Source organism: Homarus americanus, unplaced genomic scaffold, assembly GCF_018991925.1.
Source record: "Homarus americanus isolate GMGI-L3 unplaced genomic scaffold, GMGI_Hamer_2.0 scaffold40248, whole genome shotgun sequence".
NCBI lineage: Eukaryota > Metazoa > Arthropoda > Malacostraca > Decapoda > Nephropidae > Homarus > Homarus americanus.
The window spans coordinates 8500561-8526504 of record NW_024712526.1 but is presented as its reverse complement, the minus strand read 5'-3'; the positions used below and the strand labels follow the sequence as shown (position 1 = coordinate 8526504).

The following is a 25944-nucleotide window of genomic DNA, read 5'->3' as shown; positions in this document are numbered from 1 at the left end:
CACCATTAACACCACCACACACCATTAACACCACAACACACCATTAACACCACCACACACCATTAACACCACACACACCATTAACACCACAACACACCATTAACACCACCACACACCATTAACACCACAACACATCAACACCACAAACACCATTAAACACCACAACACACCATTAACACCACAACACACCATTAACACCACAAAACACCATTAAACACCACCACACACCATTAACACCACCACACACCATTAACACCACAACACACCATTAACACCACCACACACCATTAACACCACCACACATCATTAACACCACAACACACCATTAATACCACAACACACCATTAACACCACAACACACCATTAACACCACAACACACCATTAACACCACAACGCCATAATACTCACGCGCGTCCTGAACAATGAAGCAAGTGAAAGAAATTAAATACAATAAATATAATTTCTCTCTCACTTTAAATGACAATCATCTTTAAATATACCTAAAATCCTTAAGACTTTAAACACCCATCAAAACAGGTACTTAAAATTACTTAAAATATTTCATCTTTAGAAATATACTTAATCTTTCAATATACCAAAAATTCTTAAATGTACCGAAAAATTCATTTAAAAAAATACCTTTATATATACCTAAAATTCTATTTAAGAGGATAATTCTTTTAAAAAGTTATTATTCACGTGTCTAAAATCCTTATTCTTTACCTAAAAGTCTTAATCTTTATAGAGAAATCCCAAAAAATCTTCATATTTAAAGATGAATCCTTAAAAAGTTTAATATTTCAACATAACTCAAATCTTAAATCCTAAAATAAATTCCCTAAAATCTTTATCTTAAAAAAATCCCCCTAAAAATATAAACCAACTATAAAAAAAATCCGAAAAGCCTTAATCTTTAAATAAAATCCTTAAAATAATCGTAAAAAATCCCTTAAAACTCCAGATACTTTAAACTATCCAACCATCCCTAAATATCATTATTATTTACAAAAAAAAACTTAAAACATAAAAACCTTTAAATTAAACCCTTAAAAACTTAAACCTTCCAATAAAATATCTAAAAACCCTAATCCTAAAACTAAATCCCTAAAACCTTAAACCCATAACCTCACATTAATACCCAAAATCAAGAACTACCCTATTACTTAAAATTTAGGTCAACCATTAAACGACATATACAAAACCTTTTTAGTGCGTGACGTAGAAGCTGTAGTAGAAGTAGTAGTAGTAGTAGCATCAACACCATTAGTAGTAGTAGTAGTAGCTGTAGTAGTCGCAGTAGTAGTGACTGAATTAGGCAAACAAGGTCCAAGGGTTATGCCTAAGGCTGGAACGGCAGTCAGGTCACCACTAGCAGGAAGAGGAGGAGGGGCGTCGGTGTGACCTCTAATAGGGGTAGAGATCAAGGGGAGTCCTGGTGGTGGGGTGCCAGCATTGAGGGTGATGACCGTGACAGGACCTGACCTGACCTCCCGGGCAAAGGTCACCATCCCGCCCACTGCTCGTATCGTCGCCTGACCTGTGAGGATGATGATAATAATAATAATGATAATAATGATGATGATGATGATGATGATGATGATGATGATGATGAAGAAGATTGAAAATAGCAAAAACAAAAAATCAAAACCAAAAATAAAAATAAATAAAATTCCCCAATATTTTCTTACCTCTCTCCGTGCATGGGCTTCCGTCCGTGGGTGAGTCATTGGCATCCTCGGTGGGCTGTAGGGGCGTGGCGTACGTGCAGGTGGGTTGCGAGGGCGTGGCATACGTGGAAGTGGGTTGCGAGGGCGTGGCGTACATGTAGGTAGGAAGCGTGGGCGTGAGGGAAGAATCATCTATTGGCGTGGGTTCCGTGGGCGCGGGTCTGTGTTTTGTGAATGAGTGCTCCGTGGGTGGGGTTCTGTGTTCCGTGAGTCTGTCTCTCGTGGGTGGGTGTTCCGTGGGTGGGGTTCTGTGTTCCGTGAGTCTGTGTTTCGTGGGAGGGTGTTCCGTGGGCGGGGTTCTGTGTTCCGTGGGCGTAATTCTGTGTTTCGTGGTTTGCGTAGATGAAGCTTGTGTGGGCGTGTTCTGTGACAGTTTGGTGGGCGTAGGGGTGGGAGTGGTGTCCGTGGAGGGGGCGACGGGCTGGGAGACAAGGAGAGTAACCTGGCAGGAGATCTGACGGAGGAGATCGACGGCGGCGGTGTAGGGTAAATTCTCCACACTCCGGCCGTTTATGCCCACGATCCGGTCACCTGTGGAGAGACACACACATTGGTTAGGTATACACACACACACACACACACACACACACAATGTAATACTTTGATACGGGGTCAGTGTATATGTCACGTGATCTGAGTCCATTTATTGTACGACTGAGTGACTTACTGTATGTAGTAGTAGTAGTGGATGAATGGAACAAGTTACCAAATATCATCATTAACTCGAATACGCTGAATAGCTTCAAACATAGGTTGGATGCTTATATGAGCAATCGGGGTTGGGTGTAAACGGGACTGCCCAGTATGGGCCAATAGGCCCGCTGCCGTTTCCTCCATTCTTATGTTCTTATGTTATATCCATCCACCTCGGATTAACTTGTAGATTTCTCAACGGGGGTCGTGGATTCAGGTCGTGTTTTTGACCCCCCCCCCCTACGCGAGGTCGTGTTTTTGACCTGACCTCAGTTAACCTTTCACTTCCTGGGTCACAGTTAGGGAAAGGTTGTTGTCTGGTCAACCCCCCCCCCCAGGCCTAAGGCTCAGCTGATTCTGTTATTGTCAATATTCTACTTTCACTTCCCCCCTACCCCCCTTTTCTCTCCTTCCCCCCCATCACTCCTCTAGGCTTATTCCCTCATTCCTTCACTGTCTAGTAAATAATAATGATGATGATGATGATGATGATGATGATGATGATGATGAGAATGATGACGATGATGACGATGACGATGACGATGATGATGATGATGACGATGACAATGATGATGATGATGATGATGATGATGATGATGACGATGACGATGATGATGATGATGAAAACAAACGAATCACCTGAAGATTAACCACTCCAGATTAGGTTGATTAATCTCCAGGTTCGGGTGATTAGATTAGGTTTGGTTAGGTTAAGTTAATCTCCCCCCTACTTCCCCTTACCACCATCAGGGTCACAGCTGCTAAGCCCTCAAGGTCTAATAAGAACATAAGAATGGAGGAAACTGCAGCGGGCCTATTGGCCCATACTGGGCAGTCCCGTTTACACCCAACCCCTATTGCTCATATGAGCATCCAACCTATGTTTGAAGCAATTCAGCGTATTCGAGTTAATGATGATATTTGGTAACTTGTTCCATTCATCCACTACTCTGTTTCCAAACCAGTGTTTACCTATTTCACGCCTAAATCTAAATTTGTCTAATTTAAAACCATTGTTACGAGTTCGCTCCTGGTTGGATAGTTTGAGTACCTTTGTAATGTCCCCTTTGTTTAGCCCTGCCTTCCCACTCTATCAGGTCGCCCCTCGCTCTACGTCTCTCAAGGGAGTGCAAATTAAGATGCTTTAACCTGTCTCTATACTCAAGGTTCCTAATGCCCGGGATTAGTCTTGTCATTCTCCTCTGAATTCTTTCCAAGGATTCTATATCCATTCTGTAATACGGTGACCAGAACTGAACTGCGTAATCCAGGTGTGGTCTAACAAGAGCAAGATACAGTTTTAGGATGACCTCGCTAGTCTTGTAACTAACACTCCTTTGTATGAACCCAAGTACTTTATTAGCCTTGTTACGAGCAAAAACACATTGTTTACTTGGCTTAAGGTTCCTACTTATCCTCACTCTCAGGTAAATTCTCATCTATTTACGTCATTATCGTAAAATTCTGTGATTAATTAGTGGTGATTATCGTTAAGGAGGTGAATTAAATGACCTAATTAGTAAAGAGGTTTTTAATATTATGATCTTAATCGTTAGATTATGGACATAGACCCTTCTTGAACTAACTCCTCAGAATGACCGCCACAAGGGTCAAAATCCAAATGGTTGATCACTCGTCCAGCGACCCTAAGACTTGGTAACCCCCGTAACGCCATCCTAGGGGAGGAGGGGAGGGGGGGCAGAGAGAAGGGGGAGAGAGACAGGGGGGAGTGAGGAGGAAAGGGAGAGAGAGTGAGGTGTATATAAAGGGTTGGATGAGATGGTTGTGTCAGTGTCACCGTCAGAGGCAAGCAAGCAAGCGAGCGAGCGAGCGACTACCAGCACTAACAACACCTGTAACATAACACTATCTTCACCCCTATTTAAAAAATCTCCCTTAAGTACAACACTATCTTGCTCCCCATAACATAAAGCATAAGCCCTATCTTGCTCCTGCTCCCCTGTGCCAGACGCATAGCACTATCTTCAACCAAACATCTCTTTTAAGGGCGACACTCCCAATCTCCACAGTATGAAGGTGAGTCGTAATGACGTTCCTCCCACAGCACTATATGGTCTGTGTTGTCAGCTTATTAGTCTGAGTTGTCAGCTTGCTAGTTTGTGATGTCAGCTTACTAGTCTGTGTTGCCAGCTTACTAGTCTGTGTTGTAAGCTTATTGTCAATTAACTATTTTGTGTTGTCAGATTACTAGTTTATGCTGCTAGCTTAATAGTTTGTGTCGTCATGTTACTAGTCTGTGTCGTTACCCCCAAGAGCTATTGATCAATTAAATAATGGTTTTTGTTCCTATTCAAAATGGTGATTTGGCGGCCATTTTAATTTATGAAATCGTTACAACAACAACATTAATAATAACAAATGACGTGTGTGTTACAGGCAGTGGTTATGGTGGTGGCGGTGATGGCGGCGGTGGCGATGGCGGCTCCCCAGGGCATAGACCAGCTACTTGGCGGCCAACAAGTGGGAGCGAACCTGGAACAATCATTCCCTCCTGTGAGTGTCACCTATGTGTGTGGGGGGACGCACACACACACACACACATATGAAAGACAGAACTCCAATACGAAAACTGCTATGAGACTAATAATAACACACCCTCTTCTCCTCCCTACAGCGCCCGTACACATTCCAGTTCAACATCGCAGACGAGGTGGAAGGGGTCAGGTTTGCACAGGTGGGACAAGGGGACGAACAGGGCAACGTGCAAGGGTCATACTCCTACGTCAGACCCGATGGCGTCCTCGTCACTGTCACGTAAGTTTGACCTTTGACCTTGTGTGACCCTCTGTATAATTCTGACCTTATGTGACTCTGTGTATGATAATCTTGACCTTAATAGCACCTCTGTGTATGATAGCACAGGTATAATTATACTACTTCACGTCTACATCTTCCCCACACACACAGGTACATAGCGGATAAAAATGGCTTCCACCCTGAGATCATTGAGGAACCAGCACCCCACTTCGAGAAAAACCCGTTAGGAACCTCCAAGCATTCCGTGTTGCTCCCCTTCGCTGAGGAGTTTGTCATCGAGGTCACTGGTGATCAGCTGAAGGGATACCGCGAGCAGGCCGCCGCCCAGCAAGCCCAGCAGATACAGTTAGGACAGCAGAGGCCTAACTAATACCCCCGCCCCCCTCAAGGCAAGCACAACACAGAAGCGTCCTACTTCACCCTCAAGCACAGCAGAGACCTACTCAAGCCCACATGCAGCAACATAGCACAGCAGAGACCTACTCAAGCCCACATGCAGCAACATAGCAATATTCTAGCTGACCAGGTGGCCAATGAAGCACAACAGAACAAGAGCAACCTGCCACAGCTCCCGAAGATGTCACGAAAATCCTTCTTTAATCTAGACATACTTGTTAAATCAGGACATACTCGTTAAATGTGGACATACTTGTTAAATCGGGACATGCTCGTTATATCGGGGCATACTCGTTCATCTTACTCTCCACGTATCAATTAATGTGTTTTCTCCTGTCTGAGGGTTGGAGACCAAGACCCACTTCTCAATAAACTGTGAAATATCTCCAGTGTTTAAACTCATCTGTGCAAGGCTTCAAATCCCTTACTTCTAACTAAACATTGAGGTTATGTAGTTTTTTAGCACTCTAATAATACTTAGAAAACCAGATTGATTTTAAACTTATTAATGAGATTACCTAAAGATTATACACCCACAGCTTATTTTACCTCACGATTAAACCGCCTGCAATACATACAGGGATGTAAAAGTGAACGGGACACCTGAGTTACTGTTTCCCGAGGAACCAGCTCACCTCACCTCATGTCGGACTGAGGTACACACACATCCAGACTCCTGTAGCCTTGATAAATACCATAGGATCTCACTGACTCACTTCAACAGTATCTATATACAATTCAAATTTATAGACCAAACAAAAATCAAGTCAGTAAATAACCCCGGGTCTTAGTAATCAAGAACTCTTACACACAGTCTATCTAAATGAGAAATATTTTAAGGTAAATAATTCTCACCTGTTGATCCTAGAGTAATTTAAGTAGGAAACACCTGTAATAGCTTCACTCCAGGTTTATTTCACTTAATGATTAACCTAACCAAACGCTAACCTCAAGAAACATAACACAACACAACATAACGTAACATAACACAACATGAATCCAGGTAAAAAAGTCACAGGTAAAAAAGTCACAGAAAAAAAGTCACAGGAAAAAAAGAAAAGTTAACTATCGAATTCTCACATTTTTTAAGGTTAATATGTCAATCAGTTTCAGTAAAGGAATATGCAGAACTGATGGTAACCTAACCTAACCTAACCTTTATTACCGGCCACCATAAATTAATTGTGACTTTTTTTCCTGTGACTTTTTTCCTAGCCAAAATTGTGACTTTTTCTGTGACTTTTTTCCTGTGACTTTATTACCGGCCACCCACAACATAACGTAACCTTAACCTAACCTAACGCTAACCTTACTTAACGCTAACCAAACCTAACGAAACCTAACCTAAAGCTAACCTAACCAAACCTAACCAAACCAAACCTAACCAAATACCCTCACCTGACGTCAATCCAATCAGTGTCTACACCTGTCCCTCTAGGTGAAACTGGTGACAAGAAAGATTATTATTATTATTATAATTTTATGAGTAATGCCTTGATCAATGGGTGAAATAAAACACATTATTTATTCATTTACATTTATAGCCGCCATGGGAGTGTTTAATTCTCCCTGGGAATAAAACAAACGGATAAACAAACACACAGACTTGGACCATCGCTTGTTAAGACCTTTTCTTCACCTGGTTCAGTAATTAGCCTATCGAGATTAAATACTAATTCAGCATGTATATAAATAGTACAGGTATACATTGTACGTATACATAGACAGTGCTGGTATACAAGCAATGGTAAATAACACGTTAATTCAACACACACAGAGAGACAGAGAGAGAGAGAGAGAGAGAGAGAGAGAGAGCTTTCCTCCACTCTCCATAGCTAAATCCTCTTATACTACTCACCACTATTCCTATACCTACTGAACAATCATAAACTTGTATATTACGACATAACTAACTAAATAAATCCAATGACGTCAAACACAAAACAAAAACCACAGCCATTCACCAGAGAAAACCTAACATAGAATCCAATACAGAAAACTGAGATATTCAAGGGATAACTCCACTAAATCGACAAACAACTGAAAACTTGACCAAAACGGCTCCCAAACTTACCTACAGATACAATACACTCTTTTAAATATACCGTACGTTTTAGCTGCGTAATTCAAACTCTATGAATGAACTTCCTGAATGACAGACTAACTAACTGATAGACAGTTTACCGTCCATACGCATAGACAGATGTGGTGGTAGTGTTGTGACAGCTAACAAGACGAACAGTGACACACACCACACCAAAGACGATTACTTGGGAGGGAGGAGGAAGAAGAGGGGAGGTGGAGAAGAGGGGAGGTGGGAAGAGGAAGGAAGAGGGAGGTGGGAAGAGAGAGGAGGGTGGGGGAAGGAAGAGGAGTGGGAAGAGGAAGAGGGAGGTGGGGAAGGAAGAGAGGAGGTGGGAAAGAGAAGAGGAGGGGTGGGGAAGGGAAGAGAGGAGGGTGGGGAGAGAGAGGAGGTGGGGGAGGGAAGAGGAGGGTGGGGAAGGAGGAGGAGGTGGGGAAGGAAGAGGTGGGGGGGGAGGAGAGGGAGGTGGGGGAGGAAGAGGAGGTGGGGAAGGGAAGAGGAGGGTGGGGAAGGAGAGGAGGTGGGAGGGAAGAGGGGTGGGGGAGGAAGAGGGAGGTGGGGGAGGAAGAGGTGGGGAGAAGAGGAGGTGGGGAAGGAGGAGGTGGGGAAGGGAAGGGGGTGGGAAGAAGAGGGAGGTGGGGGAAGGAGAGGTGGGGGAGGGAAGAGGTGGGGGAGGAAGAGAGGGAGGTGGGGAAGGAAGGGTGGGGAAGGGGAGAGGAGGTGGGGGGAGAGGGAGGTGGGGAGGAAAGGGGAGATTGGGGGGAGGAAGAGGGGGTGGGGAAGGGAAGGAAGAGGGAGGTGGGGGGGGAGAGGGGGAAAGAGGGAGGGAGGTGGGGAAGGAGAGAGGGAGGTGGGAAGGAAGGAGGTAGGGAAGGAAGAGGTGGGAAGGGAAGAGGAGGTGGGGGAAGGAAGGGAGGTGGGGAGAGGAGAAGTGGGGGAGGAAAGAGGAGGTGGGGAAGAGGAAGAAGGGAGGTGGAGAAGGAAGGGAGGTGGGGAAGGAAGAGGAGGTGGGGGAGGAAGAGGAGGTGGGGGAGGAAGAGGAGGTGGGGAGGAAGAGGAGGTGGGGAAGGAAGAGGAGGTGGGGAAGGAAGAGGAGGTGGGGAAGGAAGAGGAGGTGGGGGAGGAGGAGGGGGGGAGATAAGAGTGAGAACTGAGAGAAGGTTGAGGAGAGAGAGAGAGAGAGTAGGAATAATAATAAACAATAATAAGAAGCAAAGAAAAGAAAGAAAGAAGAAGAAATAATAATAATAATAACAATAAGAGGATTAAGGTTAAGAGGAAGATGAAGAGAGATATTAGTGATAAACATAAGAGGTTCAGTAGTCGACATTCTTAAAAGTCTCCTAAGTCAAATATTTTCCCTTAACTGGAGATACGAGAAACAGACGTAATTGATTCCTAACCTAACCTAATCAAACCAAACCTAACCTAAATTGATTCCTTTAATTTATTACCTAAATCAGTCATCAAAACAAGACGACATAAAACAAAAACAAAACAAACAACAACAATGAAAGTCTACCTTAAGTTAAACCATATATAATTTTGTTGAGATTATTGGTCGAGATCACCAAGTTATATTGACCTGACCTGACACACACCCACCCCGGGCACTTGTTTGTTATTCATTATGGTGCAAAGAAGAAGTTACGTGACACACACACACACACACACACACACACACACACACACACACACACATCCCCCTCCCGGCAATTCTTGTTTATGAAGTTGGACACAAGGAAGTGACCTCACCTGACCTATAATGACCTAACCTCCAGATAATCAGGGACTATATAACCACCCAGGCGCTGACCTCTGACCTTTAGTCGACAGTTAGACGCCGTAGAGTCTGTTTCAAGTTTCGTCCCAGTCCAGTTTCAGTGTTGGGTTGAGTGAGTTTGTTTCGGTATTACAGTGGAGGGGTATAACTGCCACCTATCACTATTGTAAGTATCTCATTGTGTGTGTGTGTATGTATGTATGTATGTATTGTAGTTTATTTACCCAATCAGCTGTGTGACTATATGTATCTTTAAATAATCACACGTACACTGTCTATATGTCCATACACACACACACACACACACACACACACACACACACACACACACACACACACACACACACACACGCGCGCGCGCGTTACCTGACGCTACTAACAAAATGTCAACGAACACAATTTTACAGGTGTGGATGATGACGTTACTCCTGCTGTGGGTGATGGTACTGTGTGTGGGAGTCTGTCACGCTGTCCCCACACCCTCCCCACAGGGCTTTCCCTCTCCTGTCGGTAAGTACATTCCTGGATTCACTTTATTTATTCTTTTTAATTTGTTTACTTGTCATCTTTTGTGTGTGATTATGCGACGATTAACCACCTCAGCTTAACCACCCCAGCTTATTTTACCTTAAGATTAACCACCCTAACCTAACCCAATGCTTACCTATCCTAATCTAACCCAATGCTAACCTTACCTAACGCTAACCTAGTCTGACATGGATTCGAACCCTGGCCACAATACCTCTCTTATTACAGGTGTTCATCAGCCACCCATCAACACCGACGCCTCTGCTTCCACAGGAGTTGGGACCGTGATTGGCTTACCCCGGCCCCCCTCACCTGTTCGTCCTGTACCCCTCCTGCCCCCGCCACCATCACCGCCCACGCCCACCAGTTCGTCACCTGTGAGTAACTGATGATATGTGGTTGTTTATGTATTTAACCCTTTAAGGACGACGATTTAACCCTTTGAGGACGACGATTCAACCCTTTAACAACGACGGTGTTAAGCCATCACCATCTTACTAAAACCATCGTCCTCAAAGGGTTTCGAATCACTGAAACAAACCACTAATGATTCACAAGGGTCAGAGCCAGTACAGCACAGAGGATCCGTAACTCTGAGTGAACCCCAAACTGTGAGTTAGCGAGAAAGTAGCCACACGGAAGCCCTATAACCACGAGAGTATTACAGGTTTAGTAGCCAAATTCATCCCTTTGGCGGGCGAGAATTACGAGAGAGAGAGAGAGGGGGGGGGAGGGGGATACCCTACAAGTGTAATGCCACGTACCCTCCCCCACCCCCCCCCTCCCCTTAGGTTTGTACACTGACACTCCCCCCACCGTTTCCTCACCTGTCTACTTCCGGCACACCTGCACACACTTACAGCCACGACACACCTGCCCTCACACACCTGTCCACACACACCTGACAAACCACACGTGTTTATCAAGGGTTGTACATCACTATCCCTCGAATTAAGTCTCTCTCTCACTCTCTCTCCTTCTGTCTACCTAATTATCATCACTGTGTATCTCTCCCCGTGTGTGTGTGTGTGTGTGTGTGTGTGTGTGTGTAAAACAGAGGTAAGCACACACCAGCGTAATTCACACTCTACACATATGTTATTTTCGCCTTACACACACACACACACACACACACGAATCTACACATGTGCTTAGTAATCCTTCAAAACCCTTCCTAAATTTAATAACAATAATAATATTAGTGTGTCAGTACCTCACTCTACCTCATGTTATTCCTGTGTGTGTTAGGGTTAGGTTAGATCAGGTTTGGTTAGTTAGAGTTGGGTCTAAGGGGTTAGGTTAGAGTTGGGTTTGGTTAGGTTAGGTTAGAGTTGTGTTTGGTTAGGTTAGAGTTGGGATTGGTTAGGTTAGATTAGGTTTGGTTAGGTTAGATTGGTTTGGTTAGGTTAGATTGGGTTTGGTTAGGTTAGAGTTGGGTTTGGTTAGGTTAGGTTAGAGTTGGGTTTGGTTAGGTTAGAGTTGGGTTTGGTTAGGTTAGATTGGGATTGGTTAGGTTAGATTGGGATTGGTTAGGTTAGATTAGGTTTGGTTAGGTTAGCGTTAAGTTGGATTAGGTTGATGTTATTTTATTTTAGGTTAGGTTTCTACACCATAATCACACCTAACCAACGCAGTCTCCCACACACTACAGATGGAGTACGAGTTCAACTACAGCATCATGAGTGGGCTGTCCTCAGTCTACAGCAAGAGGGAGGAACAGCAGCCCCTGGACGGTCCCCTGCTGGGTAGTTACTCTTACCTGCGGCCTGACGGTGTCTACATGACTGTCAGGTGTGTGTGTGTGTGTGTGTGTGTAACTTCTTGACTTTCCTTCCCAAACTAAAATGTAATTATGGTTGCTGATAATAATAATAATAATAATAATAATAATAATAATAATAATAATAATAATAATAATAATGACAATAATCCTCACCATCATCCTCATCACTATCATCCTCGCCCTCATCATCATCATCAACACAGGTACATGGTAGATGACTGGGGATACAAAGCCCAGGTAACTGAGAGCGGCCAACCACCTGACGCCTTCCTGGATGTAGGGGAGAACAGCGCCATCTACCAGGTAAACACGGCACTAGACAGGTAAACACGGCACTTAAGACATGTAAAAACGGCACTAGACAGGTAAACACGGCACTTAAGACATGTAAAAACGGCACTTAAGACAGGTAAACACGGCACTTAAGACAGGTAACACCATGCCCAGCCCACCAGGTAACTCAATGACAATCAGATAACACATAAAACACTCAGGTACGACAATATATCATATACCAATGGCAATCATATAGAAATACAAAACTCGTTACATATCGACACCAATCAGAGAACACAAGGTCATTCAGGTAACCATTGGCTTTTAAATTGTCTCAGAAAAATGTACACACCACCCTACAAATTTTCGTAGATTTTGTATGAATGTTTGAATTGCTGCAACAACAACATCAACAACAACAACATCAACAATAACATCATCAACATCAACAACAACAACATCAACAACATCAACAACAACAACATCAACAACAACAACATCAACAATAACATCAACAACATCAACATCAACAACAACAACATCAACAACAACAACATCAACAACATCAACATCATTAACAACAACAGTGTCCTTACTGGTTGATGTACGAGGTGTCCTACTGTGAGGACAATGATGCTGCGGTAACATAAACATTCACCCTGGTCGATATATAAGGTCACTACTCCTTCTACAGGCGAGTCTCCCAGGAGCTGAACCATACGTAGTGGAGGTCACGCGAGAGCAGCTACTCCAGTACACCCACGACGCCCACGCCCAGGCCGCCCAGGCCCAACAACAGTCTCTGGACGCCCAGGCCGCCCACGCCCAACAACAGTCTCTGGACGCCCAGGCCGCCCACGCCCAACAACAGTCTCTGGACGCCCAGGCCGCCCACGCCCAACAACAGTCTCTGGACGCCCAGGCCGCCCACACCCAAATCCTCACGCAATCACAGCAACAAATCCAGCTTTCACAGACACGACCTCCTCCTCCACCACAGTTACCACAGACACGACCTCCTCCTCCACCACAGTTACCACAGACACGACCTCCTCCTCCACCACAGTTACCACAGACACGACCTCCTCCTCCACCACAGTTACCACAGACACGACCTCCTCCTCCACCACAGTTACCACAGACACGACCTCCTCCTCCACCACAGTTACCACAGACACGACCTCCTCCTCCACCACAGTTACCACAGACACGACCTCCTCCTCCACCACAGTTACCACAGACACGACCTCCTCCTCCACCACAGTTACCACAGGCACGACCTCCTGCTCCACCACAAAGTTACCACAGCACGACCTCCTACTCCTCCCTCCACCACACTACAGACACGACCTCCTCCCCCACCACAGCTACCACAGACACGACCTCCTCCTCCACCACAGTTACCACAGACACGACCTCCTCCTCCACCACAGTTACCACAGACACGACCTCCTCCTCCACCACAGTTACCACAGACACGACCTCCTCCTCCACCACAGTTACCACAGACACGACCTCCTCCTCCACCACAGTTACCACAGACACGACCTCCTCCTCCACCACAGTTACCACAGACACGACCTCCTCCTCCACCACAGTTACCACAGACACGACCTCCTCCTCCACCACAGTTACCACAGACACGACCTCCTCCTCCACCACAGTTACCACAACACACTGATCACGGTGGCGATGGTCCCAACACTGCACAGTTGGCTAATGCCCACACGTTGTTGCTCTCAACTCTACTACAACCACAACAACCACAGACTCAACCACAGCATCCACAACCACAGCAAATGTACACCCAACCACCGCCACCACCACAGCAAACGTACACCCAACCAACACCACAGCAACCACAAACCCAACCAACACCACAGCAACCACAAACCCAACCACCACCACAGCAACCACAAACCCAACCAACACCACAGCAACCACAAACCCAATCACCACCACCACCACAGCAGCCGGATACAACGACCGTGACTCCAGCCGGCTACAAATACCCCGAACCAGCTGTAACCTTTAAAACCAACACAACAACAAGCAGCTTAACCCCTTAACCAGGCCATTAAAATTAACCCCTTAACTAGGCCATTCAAAATTAACCCCTTAACCAGGCCATTAACTATAACCTTTTAACCAGAAGATTATCTCAATTGTAATAGGCCCTTGACCACATCTAACTAAACCTATTAAAATTAGTGGTTCATTAAAGACTAGGTTTAGGCCAGGTTAAGGTTACGTAAGGTTGTTTAAGTTAGGTTAATGTCCCTTTGTGATTGCTGGTACACCTGTTCAATCAGCTAATATTCACCTGTGGCCAATGTTTCTAGGACTGACTGGCTAACTTAACGAGTATATGGTTAAGGTGACATGAACAGTGTCTACTCATGGAAGAGTTTCCTGTATCGTACTGTACCTGTATTTTTCTCTTTATAAACTGCATCTATACTTGTATTTGTATCACCATCCTCAGCCATCACCATTATCGCCAATCTCTCTCTCTCTCTCATAACCTGTCTATTATGTACAGGAACCCGCAGCAGCTATAGACAGGGGATGGACGGGTCACTCACCTCTCCTTCCGTCCATCACCCTCGGTCAATAACAACACTATGGCCAGGTGAGCGCCAGCCAGACGGACGACTAAACTGTGTGTGCGTGTGTAAACAAATATTTTACTGACGAAGTATACACACACACACACACACACACAGGGCCCCACTCGGATACTCACCAGGCTTCAGCGATCCCTCCAGGGCAGCAGGACCCCCCGGTGACACGGCCTGGATGTAGAGCCCCCGGTCAGCACCCTCGGCTATCATGACCCCCAGGGAGCCTTCCTTCTTCAGCAGGGTGATAGAGTGGAGGCGTCGCTCGCACCCTCCACCTCCACCAGGACACTGAAGGAACCGCTCGACCAGGGAATCACTCACGCTCTCCTCCACCACCACGCTGCGTAGTGACGGCTCTGGCGGATGACAGAAACACAGGGAGAGTTATTAGTTGTGATGGTTGTTGGGGGAGAGGTTGGGGGTCACTTGAGAAAATGTTCCACTAACACTTCACATAGCGATAGCTGTTAGGTGTTCACTAAGGAGACGACAATGCCTGCAGTATCACCCAAGTAGAGCAGTCATTGTCGTGTGTGTCGGCGGGATAATTAGACGAACAGAAATCCCTTCACGGTGTTCCTCCTTGTCATACACATTCAACACAACACAGATCTGTTATGTGTTTAGCGTCAAAAGGTCAGACACAAACCTTTGACAAACTAGCGGGTATGAGAGAGCAGTGGGTTAATTAGGGAGAGATTGGGTTAGATTACGGCTAGATTTGGTTTAATTAAGGTTAGATTAGGTTATGGGTAAGTTAGATTGGATTCAAGGTAGGTTACGATAAGTTAGAGGTTGGTTAGCTTAGGTAAGGATAAGATAGGTTAGATTATATTAGGCTAGATTAACTTATGTGACGAACAGGTTGGGTTAGGTTAGGTTACATTACGGTAACTAACACGTAGGCCAGGCCAGGCCAGGTAGATTACAGAGGAAACAGGTGTGTGTGTGTGTGAAGGGGGTTAAGCTGACCTCTAGCTGAACAGGTGCCGGGCATATTAATGAGGCAGGTGTGTGAAGATATATTCGTGACGTCATAAGTGAGGTAAAATTCATTAGTGACGTCAAGAATAGGGTACATTAGTGACGTCATACATAAGATACATTAGTAACGTCAGAGATAGATACATTAATGACGTCAGAGATTGATACATTAATGAAGTCAGTTATGTGGTTAAATTTTTAAGCTGATGGTCAATTAACATCAATAATAATAAGATAATGTTTAGTTAACACCAACAACATCCAAACACTAGTAAATAAGTGTAAAAAACTAACATTACAGCAACATTTTTACACACATTGTACACAAAAATTCACTAACATTTACAATACACTACTACTACTACTACTACTGGTTACTACTACTGTTACTTTCCTTTTTATTTAATTACTGTTTTTACTATCTACTTTCTTCCCTGTCACTTTCTCTCAATTCCCCCGCCACAGACAGAGACAGACAGACGAGGATAACTCTATATATGCTTTCTGTACACTCATGGTGGGGTATAAGAGCAACACATACACAGACAAACATAGGTGCAACAATTCACTAACAGGTGTACCAAGACTCATAAAACAGGTGTGTAAAGACTATCAAAAAAGGTGTTAAGGCTCACAAAACAGATGTGCCAAGACTCTCAAAACAGGTGTGTTGAGGCTCACAAAACAGATGTGCCAAGACTCTCAAAACAGGTGTGTTAAGGCTCACAAAACACCTGTCCTCACACACCTGTAGACTCACGTGGGCCACCGAGCACTAGGGTAGTGATGGTCAACCGGAGGCGCTCCCCCCTACCACCCACGCCTGCACCACCCCCTCCGCCCACGCCACCGCCACGCCCATCACTCCACATAGCAGGGTCGCATCTGACACGCCCAGGCCGCCCCCAGGTTGAGGTCCCCACGCCTACGAGCTGGTCTGGATGGAGGCTTCAATACAAACTAGGGCTTCTTTTCCTGAGGCTTCACTGTAGATTTGACGAAGGCTTTGGAGGGGGGGTTTCAGTGTAGGGATTTACGAGGTTTCCATTAATCTTTTTATCGGATTTATCAAGGCTTAGGGGGGTTTCCAGGGGCTTCAATGTAATTCCAGAAGCTTCCCTGCCGATTTTACAGAAGTTGACTTGAAGCTTGTTCCTATTAAAGCTTCCTACTTTTCTACACTAAGCTTCCCAGAGTGCTTCACATAGTCCTAGGCTTCATTATGGAGTAAAAAATCTCTATAGAGGCTTCAGTAGGGTTTAAAACCACTATAGGCTTCATGAGAGCTCCCCTACACTCTTCCTAGGCTTCACTGGAACCTTCAGCTTCTCCTGGGGGCTTCAAAAAGTGCTATAACTCTTCTGAGGCTTCATCAAAGGTTCACCAACACATATCTCAGGCTACACTTGAGTCCTAGACCTCACCGTAGGCTTCATCAAGACCCATTTATGGCTAATACAGTGCTCGAGGCTTCACAAAGGATTCGAAGCTCCTCATATACTAACCAAGCTTCACTTACCACCTATTAACTTTAAGGCTTCATTTAACAAGGTCATAGAAAAGGTTTATTTAGCGTTTCACAATGATGTTCTATATGGGATTCGACTCTTTGTACCTGAGTTTTACAATGGTACTTCAGTCAGTGTTTCATGAAGCAGTTTCAATCATGGTTCAGTTTTGTTTCATAAAGGGTTCAGTGTTTTTTTTTCATAAAAGGTTCATTTCAGTTTTGTTTCATAATGGTTCATTTCAGTTTCATCAAGTTTCACAATAGTTTCATTCACTGTTCCGTATTTCATGGAGCAATTTCATTCTTCGTTTCAGTCATGTTTCACTCAAAGCATTCCTTGTTTCAGTTATATTTCACTTGTAAATGGTAAATATAGACATGTAAACAATAATAATAAATGCAAGTGGATTTAATGTATTGTTTTAGGGGGGGGTGGGGTTCACGTGGAGATTAGGTTAGATTAGAGCATTTAATCGTCACGGGACACGCCATCCTCCCCCCCTACATACGACCCGACCATCCGACCCGACCATCCGACTCATCCCGACCAATAACACAGAGGGAGACAAAATTACACCAATCACCATCAGTCACACCCTAACAACCCTACATCCGGTCGATATGTACACTTTACAATAAATCAATATCCGGACCTAAATCAATCACATCCGGCCAGGAGGGGGGGGGGTGGAGTGGGACTGTAAGACAATCCGGTTGTAAGATTTCAGATTGGCCGGCAGATACAGGTTTGTGTAACCGGCTGAGGTATATGTTATCCGGAAAGTCGTTGATATTCCGGATAAGTGAGAGATCATAGGTCAAAGGTAGGCCACATAGGTAAGGTTATTTGGGGTCAGAGTCACAGGAAGGTCACACTCGTAAGGCCATCAAGGGGGCGCCGGTGGTACGCTCTTGCCTCGCAAGCGAGATGTCACGGGTTCGATTCCCGGGCCGGTGGAAGTTGTTTGGACTTACTTCCTAGCCCCCTTTAATCCCTGTTCACCTAGCAGTAAAGTAGGTACCTGGTGTAAATTGAAAGTTGCGAATTCGTATTCAGGGAAAGTTGTTGGAGCTTCCAATAACTTGATGACAAAAACCATTGACATAAAGGCAAGCATGAACTCCGCATGCTTCCCTGTTGGGCGCTGTAAATGCTTCTGCGCTTCACCTTACACAGGATGTAGGGGAGTGCCCAATAAATAATTTAAAAAAAAAAGGCCATCAGTGCCAGGGGTCATCTGGGTTTGGGGAGATCAAGTCAGGTCAGCCACACGCGCGTGACCTCACACACGCAACATCCACAACCGTCTAATCAATCCTTACAATCTTGTAATCAGAGTGACCGGAAGATTGGCAGAGCGTAATTATGGTCTTCGTAATAGTGTATCAGAGTGTGTGTGTGTGTGTGTGTGTGTGTGTGTGTGTGTGTGTGTGTGGTAGGTGTGTGTGTGTCCAAAGGTATATGTGTGTGTGCTAAAATATATCATATAACCTTGGACACACACACACACACACACACACACACACACACACGACCTTGAAATATACACTTAACTGCTGCCATTAAATGTTGTGGTGGGTGAGTGAGGGAAGGAGAGGCGAGAGAAAATATTATGATGAAATAAACAAAAAAGAGTTAAGGTACTTTCTCTGAGGCTCTACAGATCATGGGTGACTCGTCCCGGCGAAGTGACCTTTGACATATACTTCCCTGAATATCTTTCTTACTCTGACAATTTTTCGAAGGTAATTTGCATGGCCGGATTTTTTTACGAGAAAAGTTAAATAAAAAAAATAAAAAAACATTCACATTTGTGTTTATCAACTCATAGATCACCTGTGTCCCGTCACTCATTGGCGGTAACACTTGTAATGTGATGTCATAACTACTGTCACCTCACGTCTAAGACCTCTCAGCTTGCTGGTTCCGTTGACAAGTTGACACTGACATACCAGAGGTTGGTTGGGGGTTTAATGTATAGGTAAATTGCCTGCACCTGACACACAGTAAGTCACTAATCCTGGTACACTGATGACGGACCCCCCTGGTTAACGGGTACAGTAGCTAAAACAACTATCTGTGCATACTTTTAGGGAAACAATATGAGACCATGGACGATAAATTTTGGTATATGAGGGCTGTCACTAGTCACACGTAATATTTCGGAGCATATCGACCCCCACCTGCACAGATAGTTGTTTTAGCTACTGTACGCCTGACAAATTACAAATTCCCGTCTAGTTATTCACCAAAAAATATTAGCTTGACCGCCGGGCAAGTGTTGGGCACATAAGCATACAACAACACTTGCCCGGCCCCTTAGTCTGGGCTTATGCTTGGCACTGCTTCTCTCTCCCTCTATCACATTCCATCCTTCCTTCCCTCACCCCTCCCCCCAGAACACCTGTGGAGTGACTCACCTCAACCCACACCCTCTCTCTCTCTCTCTCTCTCTCTCTCTCTCAGTTTGTATAGTCGTTGCCACCATGAACCGACACCGACGTACATACTTAAAACACATGAAAAGGTCAACATTTACATCATATCGCCCCCCCCAGCTGGATGCCACGGACAGAGGGGAGAGAATTGAGACTTGGCACTAAGAATAGCAGCTAGCAATCACAGGGCCCGACAAAGCACACAAGAATAATCAGAGACGTAAACAAATCCCCTTCAACACCAAACAAGTAAACAAATCCCCTTCAACACCAAACAAGTAAACAAATCCCCTTCAACACCACACAACTAACACTAATACTATAATCACGAGCCAAAAGTGAGTTTGATCATAAGTCGAGTAAAAATCACGGAAAAAAGATGCAGTTTCACGACTAAACGAACACTGACCACAGATAATAATCATAGCGAGTCATAGACGTATAAAATAATATCATTTACAAAGGCAATCACAGAAAAAAAAACATAAAATCACAGAAATATACGATTATATCACTAGTACAGGTACGTTGAATCACAGATATACAAAATAATCACAGAAATGCAAATTAATGTATCTTTTTTTAAATCATATGTAATTTCACTTTACATCACTGCGACACTAACATCTGCCCACGATACAGCACTGCAATACAACGATACATATATATATATATATATCACTGTTATTGACACAACCTTCATAAATATATTTTCTGTCACTGCAATAACATCAATCACAAACCACGGAAATATCACTAGTAATCACAGAAACCTAAGATAAACCACGGCACAAAAAACGACCCGAGTTATTCCATTGCCTCGAGAACGCTAAGTAAGATCAGACACCAGGGTCGGGAAATGGGTTTGTTGACGGTGGAAGCTTGCGATGACGACCACCGGAAGCCTCCCACCCACCACGCGCTATGACAAGGTGTGTCTGACTAACTGGGACACCATAACCGTAACCTACTGTCCTGCCCTGCCTGCCTGTGTGTTGAGGGGGGAGGGAGGGGATGGGAGAAGGGAGAGGAGGGAGGAGGGATTGATAAAGGAGGGTGATAGGAAATGAATACACTACATACCAAACCTTTCTTTCACCTTCCCTGCCTTTTCCTCCCCATGTCACACACACACACACACACACACACACACACACACACACACACACACACACACACTTACACACACACACACACACACACACACACACACACCACACACACACACTGCACAGGTATACACAAGTGGTCAACACCTTAAATGGAACACTTGGTTGTAACTGGACGACTGACTGAACAGTTGGCCAGAGTACGTTACATGTATGTATGTGTAATAACATAGCCATGTATGTGTATGTATGTATGTATGTGTGTATGTGTTCCTCACTTACGGAACTTAACAAAGACACAAATGAAGCAAGGCAGCATTTAGTTTACTCTCTCTCTCTCTCTCTCTCTCTCTCTCTCTCTCTCTCTCTCTCCTTCACCCCATTCATCATTCTCCCCTATTCCCACCCCCCCAGCACCCCCTATTCTGGTGGCCATAATACCCCCAGCACATGTAAGCAACAGTACACAAACAATAATAAAGGCATTCAGCAAAAAAGAAAATACACAAAATAAAACAAATACAATACAGGAAGCCCAATACTACTTCACAATAGATTATAAACAATGCAAAATACGCGATAATACAAAATACATAATGAGGTCAGATCGATACAGAGCGACCAACTGTGTACAACCTATTATTAAACAGACAGACATGTGGCCATTGTATGTGTGACGTGTGATATGTGTTCACTTTGATAGAGTGGATAAACTCACCATGATTGTTATTTATTATTCAATACTATTGTGTTTGTTATCGCTATTGTTATCAATGATTCTTAGTCTTATTATTATTTATTATTAGTATCATCGTCGTTTTAGTCTTTGAGGCAGGATGGTGGTGAACTATCCAACATTAAGCTCAAACACCGGGGTTCGATTTAATCTCTGAATAATAATGCAAAGGAACACCAACCTAACTTCTTCTTCCTAACCCAACCAGCCTAAACCTATTTCTTAACTGGCTTCTAGCCTAAACCCTAGAGTCCGCAGGTCACACAGGGTCTTTGGATCAGCATAGTAGAGACATGTAAAAATAACCCCTTATATTTATCAGCCAATGAGGAACTGATAATATCCCTCGTGTATCAGCCAATCAGAATGTCTATTTCCTGTCCCTTGGCAACTTATCAACCAATGACACAGCCTTTGTTTTATCAATCAATAGATAACGATTTATTTACACACACACACACACACACACGTTCCCCTCACCAAAAATACTATACATGCCTTATTTTGAACCTCATTAATATTTTATGTTTGAAAGCGATATCCTTCTGTGTGTGTGTGTGTGTGTAATAATCCCTGTTTCTTGCGCCTCAGCCTCCCCCCCCCCTCACAACACCCCCCTTCACCTCCCTTACTCTCTAAGTACTATTCTTAAATCTATACTTCTCCACCCTCCCCTACTCTACCCCACCCCTAATCTGCCTCCTCACCCTCCCCAATCTCCTCCTCTACCCCTCCCCTAATCTACCTCCTCTACCCCTAATCTCTCCCTCTACCTCCCCTAATCTACCTCCTCTACCCCACCCCTAAACTTCCTCCTCTACCCCACCCCTAATCTACCTCCTGCCCCCCTAATCTGCCTCTCTACCCCTCCCCTAATCTACCTCCTCTACCCACCCCTAATCTACCTCCTCTACCCACCCCCATCTACCTCCTCTACCCTCCCCTAATCTACCTCCTCTACCCACCCCTAATCTACCTCCTCTACCCCACCCCTAATCTACCTCCTCTACCCCTCCCCTAATCTACCTCTACCCCCTAATCTACCTCCTCTACACCCCCCTAATCTACCTCCTCTACCCCTCCCCCTAATCTACCTCCTCCCCCACCCCCCCTAAACTTACCTCCCTCCCCCCTAATCTACCTCCTCTACCCCCCTAATCTACCTCCTCTACCCTCCCCTAATCTACCTCTTCCCCACCCCCTAATCACCTCCTCTACCCTCCCCTAATCACCTTCTCACTCTCTCCCTCCCTTCATTCTGTCTGAAGTCAGCTTCAGCCCAGACATGAAACAATCGACTCTGAGAGGAGGGCCGGGAATAGTGCCGCCCACTGCCACCCTCTTACCACTCAGTGCCCCACCCTTATTTTTCATCCCACCCTCAAGCTGCCCAGTGCCCCATCCTTAATTCTTATTCCACCTCCAAGCCGCCCAGTGCCACTATTTATTCCACCCAGTGCCCATCCTTAATTCTTGTTCACCCTCCAAGCCACTTAGTGCCACTATTTATTCCACCCAATTGCACCTTTATTCCATCACCCTCACACCACCAGTGCCTCTTTATTCACCCAGTACCCACCCTTTATTCCATCACCCTCCTTGCAATGTACGTACAATTCCTGCATCCATATAATAGTTTAACACCATCCAAACAAACAATCAATATTAACCAACAACTTTATATAAAACAGCTGATTTGTCCTAATTGTGTGTGTGTGTGTTGGCGTAGAACAGATCACACACACACACAGAGACGCACCTCTATTTGGACCACAGACTTCTCACTCCTGCCCGGCGGTGCTCAGCGTTCACCACAAATGCCCTCACCCAAACCACTGAATTCACCTCCGTTTTTTCTCGCGTTATTCGTCACTGCTCTCCACCATTAGGCTCCACCAGTACTATGCACTAACTCTTTCTCCTCCACGCAGGATAGTTTTCGTGGTGTCGCCTGAAGTAGGCAGTGAAGTAACGAACACCAACAAGTGGCAGGGTGTGGGACTGCTAACGGCCGCCATGGGAGGTTACTATGGAGACGATGTAAAGCACACATCAGCTGATACCGGGGCCAGACCCTTGATATTTGCCATTCAAGTCGCTTTATTTTCTTTTGCGTTGTTGCCACCATTCACCGATCACTTATTTATTTTCGTCCACACCCATTTCCAACAGTTTGCACAATGTCGAAACTATTCTGCCTTCTAATATATGTAATTTCCTTAACAAGTATAATATGACTTAATAACTGGTACAACCATTTTTAATAATATTTATAAACATTCCCTACCCACTTTTACTTTCATTAAGTATATTCTAACTCTTTTGACCACTAAGGTGACAACTAGTAATCGATCACAATTATACTACAAACTAACGTAATTTCCATATTAGGTTATGCGTGCCTATCCACTTGGCAACACCTGTTCTGACCCTGTAGATATGAAATATGATAATGGTGTGTGTGTGTGTGTGTGTACCATGACAGTGGTCGTCAGGGCTTCACTAACACCGGTATTTATTGACACCTGAGTCTCTCTCTCTCTCTCTCTCTCTGCAGAAGCACTCTTTGCATTTCATCACCATTAAAATAATATTTGTATAACAGGTCCCGAGCCTTGTAGTAGTAGTAGTAGTAGTAAGTAATATCGCCGTCAGATGACTATAGTTTAACACTATAAACAGGTCTGCTTTATAAACGAAATGCTGACGCTATACTGGTACTGGCACTAAGCGGGTACTGGCACTAAACGGTGCTAGCACTATAAACGAATGCACTGGCACTATAATGGTGCTGGCACTAAACGAATTGCTAGCCACTATAAACAGGTACTGGCATAAACGGGTGCTAGCACTATAAACGGGTACTGGCACTATAAAGCCAGGTACTGGCGCTAAACAGGTACTAGCACTATAAGCAGGTACTGGCACTATAAACAGGTACTGGCACTAAACAGGTACTAGCACTATAAACAGGTACTGGCACTAAGCAGGTACTAGCACTGTAAACGGAAATTGCGGCACACTATAAACAGGTGCTGGCACTAAACGGTGCTAGCACTATAAACGTTGCTGGCACTATAAACAGGTGCTGGCACTAAACAGGTACCTAACACTATAAACAGGTACTGGCACTATAAACGAGTACTGGCACCTAAGCAGGTACTAGCACTATAAACAGGTACTGGCACTATAAACAGGTACTGGCACTAAGCAGGTACTAGCACTATAAACAGGTACTGGCACTATAAACGGAGTACTGGCACGCTAAACAGGTACTAGCACTATAAACAGGTACTGGCACTAAACAGGTACTAGCACTATAAACAGGTACTGGCACTATAAACAGGTACTGGCACTAAAGCAGATACTAGCACTATAAACTTAATTACTGGCACTATAAACAGGTACTGGCACTAAATGAGTACTAGCACTGCAAGCAGGTACTGGCACTAAGCAGAGTACCAGCACACTATAAACAGGTGCACAACTATAAACAGAGTACTGGCACTATTCAGTACTAACTTTTATAAACAGGTACTGGCACTATAAACAGGTACTGGCACTAAACAGTACTAGCACACTATAAACAGGTACTGGCACTAAGCAGGTACTAGCACTATAAGCAGGTACTACGGCACTATAAACAGGTACTGGCACTAAGCAGGTACTAGCACTATAAACAGGTACACTGGCACTATAAACAGGTACTGGCACCTAAACAGGTCTGGCACTATAAGCTCATACCAGCACTATACTGGTACTGGCACTGAAACAGGTACTGGCACTATAAACAGGTCTGGCACTTCTCTCAAGCTCATACAGCACTATATATGGTACTGGCACTATAAACAGGTACTGGCTTTTATAAACCAGGTCTGGCACTATAAACTCATACGGCACTATGCTGGTACTGGCACTATAAGCAGGTCTGGCACCGCAAGCAGTACTGACGCACTATGCTGGTGCCCCTGGCACTATAAACAGGTACAGCACCATAAACAGGTCTGCTTTCTCAAACTCATACTGGCACTATGCTGGTACTGGCACTATAAACGGGTCTGGCACCATAAGCAGAGTACTGACATATGCTGGTACTGGCACTATAAACGGGTGCTGGCACTATAAACAGGTCTGTTTTTCTCTAAACTCATGCCTGGCACTATCTGGTACTGGCACTATAAACCGGGTCTACCAGCACCGCAAACAGTACCCCAGGCACTATGCTGGTGCACTTTTTATAAACTTAGTACTGGCACTATAAACAGGTCTGTGCTATAAACTCATACTGGCACTATGCTGGTACTGGCACTATAAGCAGGTACTGGCACTTTCTCAAACAGGTCTGGCACCTAAAGCTCATGCTGGCACTATGCTGGTGGCGCTAAGCAAATTTGGCACTATAAGCAGGTACTGGCGCCTAAACTCGCAGCTTTATGCCAGGTACTGGCACTTCTGGTACTGGCACTATAAACGGGTACGGCACTGTCTTGGTAC

General features: G+C 44.7%; 2 protein-coding genes across 2 annotated transcripts in view; one reads left to right on the top strand and one right to left on the bottom strand.

The window, feature by feature from the left end:
* LOC121863603 (serine-rich adhesin for platelets-like) overlaps positions 1-25944 on the bottom strand; it is a 189137-nt gene that overhangs the window by 27285 nt on the left and 135908 nt on the right. The window contains exons 19-22 of the mRNA XM_042362334.1: positions 14795-15028; positions 1690-2259; positions 1204-1538; positions 410-416 (exon numbers count right to left, since the gene is read on the bottom strand). Of these exons, the coding sequence (XP_042218268.1) occupies positions 410-416; positions 1204-1538; positions 1690-2259; positions 14795-15028 (1146 nt within the window). The remainder of the gene's footprint in view (positions 1-409; positions 417-1203; positions 1539-1689; positions 2260-14794; positions 15029-25944) is intronic.
* Positions 4236-5967, top strand: LOC121862142 (cuticle protein CP14.6-like). The gene is made up of 4 exons (XM_042360194.1): positions 4236-4458; positions 4819-4935; positions 5057-5196; positions 5350-5967. The coding sequence occupies exons 1-4, from the start codon at positions 4453-4455 to the stop codon at positions 5567-5569; spliced, it is 483 nt and encodes a 160-aa protein (XP_042216128.1). The 5' UTR covers positions 4236-4452; the 3' UTR covers positions 5570-5967.

Bases quoted from the DNA above. Each gene is read 5' to 3' on its own strand.
- LOC121862142 (XM_042360194.1), top strand. The intron at 4,936-5,056 runs GTGAGTGTCACC...TCCTCCCTACAG, and splicing joins TGGAACAATCATTCCCTCCT to CGCCCGTACACATTCCAGTT. The intron at 5,197-5,349 runs GTAAGTTTGACC...CCACACACACAG, and splicing joins GGCGTCCTCGTCACTGTCAC to GTACATAGCGGATAAAAATG.